This window comes from Cynoglossus semilaevis, chromosome 13 (genome assembly GCF_000523025.1).
Source record: "Cynoglossus semilaevis isolate Cse_v1.0 chromosome 13, Cse_v1.0, whole genome shotgun sequence".
NCBI lineage: Eukaryota > Metazoa > Chordata > Actinopteri > Pleuronectiformes > Cynoglossidae > Cynoglossus > Cynoglossus semilaevis.
Genome location: NC_024319.1, coordinates 12077 through 17019, shown reverse-complemented (window position 1 = coordinate 17019; position 4943 = coordinate 12077). Strand labels below are relative to the sequence as shown.

At 41.0% G+C, this 4943-nt stretch overlaps 2 protein-coding genes and 1 long non-coding RNA gene across 3 annotated transcripts in view; 1 reads left to right on the top strand and 2 right to left on the bottom strand.

Annotated features, from left to right (window-relative positions):
* rasip1 (Ras interacting protein 1) overlaps positions 1 to 1024 on the bottom strand; it is a 9887-nt gene extending 8863 nt beyond the window's left edge. The window contains 1 exon segment of the mRNA XM_025061723.1: positions 283 to 1024. The gene's annotated coding sequence lies outside the window, so the exon portion shown is untranslated.
* A 666-nt stretch (positions 1025 to 1690) lies between these two features.
* Positions 1691 to 4150, top strand: cox6b2 (cytochrome c oxidase subunit 6B2). Its single transcript, XM_008322592.3, has 4 exons — positions 1691 to 1874; positions 2800 to 2938; positions 3409 to 3509; positions 3906 to 4150. Exons 2-4 carry the CDS (start codon positions 2833 to 2835, stop codon positions 3957 to 3959), a joined length of 261 nt encoding a protein of 86 aa, XP_008320814.1. The 5' UTR covers positions 1691 to 1874; positions 2800 to 2832; the 3' UTR covers positions 3960 to 4150.
* Positions 2118 to 3946, bottom strand: LOC112487955 (uncharacterized). The gene is made up of 2 exons (XR_003051550.1): positions 3808 to 3946; positions 2118 to 2977 (listed from the first exon to the last, which is right to left on the bottom strand). It is a non-coding gene; the product is annotated as an uncharacterized LOC112487955 (long non-coding RNA).
* Positions 4151 to 4943: the final 793 nt, after the last annotated feature.

Below are 4943 nucleotides of genomic sequence, written 5' to 3'. Positions count from 1 at the left end.
TCAGTCTCTTACTAGATACTAGTCAATGATCAGCAGATTGAAAAATCACATTTGAGTCACTGCAGGCTGTTCACACACACACACACACACACATCCTGATGTGTGTGTGTGTGTGTGTCCACATCCAATCAAAATCTAAATATGTGTTTCATGTCTCAATAGGTGGTTGCGGTTCTGGCCCGGGCCCCCCCCCCCCCCCTCCCCGCTGCTCTTCTTGAGGTTTGTTTGGGAACGATATCAAATAGCATCAAAGGTGAAGAACCCAGTGATGATGTCACTCACCCACGGACTCCTTCGGTTCTTCTCTAGTTCCTGACGGCGGTCGGTCCAAACCTGAATCCAGTCCTCGGCTCAAAGTATTCCAGTACCTTCACAGGATTCTTTCCCAGAGTAAAGTCCCATTTTCCAGACTCCCGTCCCTCGTCAACGTGCGTCTCTTCTTTCTAAATATCCATGTGTGTCAGTAAGCTGTGGTTCGTGGTCTTCCAGAGTGGACAGGTCCGGCTGCCGTCTCTCTGCTCTCGCTGCCTCTGGCTCTATAGATAGAGAAACGGCCCATTGTTCTAAGTGACAGAATTTCCTTCCTTTGCAGGGGACAACACCTATATCCTGACTGGGTGAGGGAGCGAGCGAGAGAGAGAGGGAGAGAGGGAGAGAGGGGTGAGAGAGGTTGGTAGTAGGCAGGAGAATGTAGGACTTTATTATTTTAAACTGCAGTAAGAACAGCAGTGTTGAGACTGCTGTTTTAGTGCTCACTCAGACCAGGACCAGGACCAGGACCAGGACCAGGACTGGTGTCCATTTACTGTAGCTTAATGTGAGGTTTTGCTGGAAATAGGAAATGGACAGTTTGAGAGGAAACAAGACACCTGTGACCTTTGACCCAGTCTTCAACAGGAAGAGGTTGATGGGAGAAAAGGGAAAACTGTCCTGTGTCCCAGTTTGGTGACTTTCCTGATGTCCACGCTGCTGACATGAGAGGAGACTCAGAGAATTCCACTGCAGATCATGAAATCGTGTGGAACTGAAATGAAAATGAAACAAAGACGCATCATCAGCTGTGATGTCATCAAATGTCACCTTCACTGTTGATCTGTCAACTTTTTCTGCTGTTGTTTGGTTAAATCTCACTGCTTTTAGATTATTATTAGTCAGATTATTATTAGTCCAATCGTTTTCAGATGCAGATTTATTATTAGTCTGATCTGTCAACTTTTTCTGCTGTTGTTTGGTTAAATCTCACTGCTTTTAGATTATTATTAGTCAGATTATTATTAGTCCAATCGTTTTCAGATGCAGATCACAGCATTAGTAGAGTTGAACAAAATATTTTTAAAAAACAAATGAAGTCAAATGTTTGTGTAAGAACAACAGTAGATCTGGTACTACTGTAGTATGTGTGTAGATATATATGTTTGGGATTTAAGAAAAAAATGTATTTTTAGTTTTTACTTCTGTGATTTTTTTAAAACTTCTTTATAAACAACAGATGAAACAGAAATGAAATGTGGATCATCTGAACGAGTCACTCTTGGCTGCTTTTCTTCACCAGGGGTCGCCATAGCACAGCTCCAGTGCTCTTGTTTCTCTGTGTCATCGTCCTTGATGAAAAAGTAGTGTTGTGACGTACATCAGTGACGTCACTGTAGGGTAAAACGCCGTGTGTTCAACTGTGCGGTGACGGAGCTCAGTGTGGTTTTTAAAGTCTACGTTTAAAGTCCAATCTGCGGTAAGAGCTCGTGTCCGCCTGCAGGGAGCAGTAGAGGACTAACTGTGTCTACAACGCAAGAAGAAGGACTCAGAATAGCACGACGTCCCAACATCCTTTGCGCGTCAAACATCTTTGAAGAGGACACGGTTAAAGGCGAACCAAGGTGAGATGTGAAGTATTGTTCAGTGGCTTCACTTTTGTTGAACTACAGTTGTATTATCGAGTTGTTTTTCTGCCCTGTTCATTAAACCGGTTAGTCAAAATGTCGGTAAAACTCACCTCAGTTGGATTTTCCGAGCTAGCACTTAGCAGCTAACCAACCGTCTAGCTAACACGGTGTTGATATGTTGAATAACTAGTCCCCAACAGTCATTGGAATGGAAGAACACTGAGTTTGAACACATTCAAATATTTAAAATACATTCGAATGTGATTTTGATCTATGTGTCTAATATCCAGCCGTGTTTTGTCCGGTGTTGTGTCGGATTTGACTGCACCGTCAGAACAGGCTCCGTCGGGCTGTTGTTTAGTCAATGTCATGTCGTGTTACATCACGAAATATGAGGAGGAAATTAAGGTTGAAAAATAAACAGTGAGTGTTTTTGCCGACATAAACAAAAAGCTGTCAGGCCGAGCATCTGTTCACACACAGACACGATGACGTGAATGGTGTTAAACTTCCTTTATGTTGTTGCCTGTGCTGGGTGTTCTGTTTCCGGTCGAACTGAGTCTTTGGTTCAACAGAACCTTGGTTGGACTTACTCTTAGTAGCTCCTCATCACGGACCAAAGCCTTCTTAAACAATTCACTCTAAGACAGTCTAAATAAACTCATGTGTCTACCTTTTCATTTGATGTAATTTAATTGATGCAGAGCCAGTGAATGGACCTTACATTTAAAACGACTGAGTAGATGCTGATATCTAGCAGGTTAATGACCTATCAGCATAAACGTTCATGTTATGGTCAAATTCAAAATGTCTAAACTAAATCTAAAAAACCAAACAGTTTTACTACCTGAAAGATTACCTGTTATATGTCGTCAGGTTTGAAAAAATGCATCAATAACTGTGTGTCTTTTCTTTCTAGACTCTTCTGTCGACTGTTCAACTCTTATTCATAATGTCTGAGGCCATTGATGAGAAGATGATGAACTACAAGACGGCACCCTTTGATGCCCGTTTCCCCAACACCAACCAGACCCGCAACTGTTTCCAGAACTACTTGGGTGAGGACAATAAACTTGGAGTAGATGGAGAGTAGGACGCTGTGAGGAAACAAATGGAGACATTTCTTTAATGCTCTGGTGGTAATAATGTGTGTGTATGTGAGATTCATTATAGAAGACTATAAGAAATGTAACATTTTGTTAGTTGTGTCTGTGCAGGTTCTCAGTCATCCAGGTCTTACCAAGTGGACGGGGTAGGTTTCCTGAGGACATTTCACCTCTCGTCTTCTTGACTCTCACTGAGGAAGGATGAGGGGAGAAAAGGTTTTCAAGAAACCTACTCCGTCCAGTTGCTCTCCGTGTAACTATTTCTGGTTTAGTTAGTTGTATTTTATTTAAAAACCTCATGACGTGTCTTAATTACACTTGCCAGTTATTAATTGTTGTATTTTTTTTAACAAGGTTTGTTGTGAAGCTAAAATTATAGAGTACAATTTCCCCTTTTTGATTCATTTCATCTTCTGCTGCAGATTTTCACAGATGCAACAAGGCCCTGGGAGCCAAAGACCAGGACATTAGTCCCTGTCAGTGGTACCAGAGGGTTTACAAGAGTCTGTGTCCGACCAGCTGGGTGAGTGTTGTGATTGGTCCACGGACTCTTACTCCCCACCCACTACATGAACCTCTTCTTACTCTCTGACCTACTATGACAAGAACTGTACTTTAACTATTTATTATTTATTATTATCATGTTATCATTTATTAACTATTTATTATTTATTATTATCATTTATGTGTTTTTGTATGTTTACTGTGACTCTTATTGTAAGTCGCTTTGGATAAAAGTCTCTGCTAAATGTAATGTAATGTTAAAGTGAAATAAGTGACCTTCAACTTGACACTGTGACCTTTGACCTGTCAACACGAACCTTAGGACCGGACCAGGAGCAGAACTTTTTATGTGCTGTCTGAAGGTGGCGCTCCTTAAGAGTCGGTCAGTGATGTATTTGCCTCTGCTCTGTGGCAGGTGTCGAAGTGGGATGAACAGATGGAGGAGGGGTCGTTCCCTGGGAAGATCTGAAGACCTGTTATGGACCACAGCGTAGACTGCAGGTTACCTCTGTAGAATTAGCCTGATGACTGTCATCATCATCAATGTTACTACAAACACGCACAAGTCTCTGCTCTGCCTCTGTAAAGGTTTGTTCCCAGTTTTCAGTCTGTTGTCTACGACATTGTTAAAATAATAAATATAAACCAATTTAAATCAAACTCTGCTTTTGTTTCTACTCTGTTATTTTTATTGATTTCACTGTGCAGTAGAAAATACACTTGATAAACGTTAGGGTGCGCTCTACTCTGGAGGAGTTTTTGAAAAAGTGGTAATGTGAAATATACGACCACTGAAAATTAATTTAAACAAAAATATATTTTATGTTCTTTCTCCTCAGAACAGTCAGCACTTTTTCCAAATATATTTACTCTGGATTTGTTGCACCAAACACAAGAAAAGACTAAAGTTATTTCAACGACTTTAAACATTAAAGTATGAATAATGAAATATGCACGGACCCTGACATCCACTAGGGGTCAGCATGCTCCAGAAAACAAAGCCAGAACACTGTCGGTGGGTAAATATGTGGTTATACAATCTGTATTACACTAGATGGCGCTGCTGCTCCATCACGAAACAAACCAGTCACAGTCCGCCGGCTGCTGGTACTTTGTAGACGCGGTGTACATGTAAGTACTTCGTCACTTCAGGTACATGTGTTTGTAGGATATATATATATATATTTACTGTTGATGATCATTTTTGTCTTAGTGAACTCTTTCATCCGCCCGGACCGAGCACAGCAGCGCCTCCTCTGGTTGACTTGGACTGGTGTCCCTCCACACACAAAAAGTCCCCAAAATGCCTTAAAATACAAGATTAGGTCCTAAAACATGCTGCCAAGTGATTATTTTGTGTTTTAAAGTCCAAAAATATTTTATATGAATATTTAAAAAATCACCCAAAACACGCCTTACTATAGCCTTACCATCGTGAAAAAATCCAAAAAAA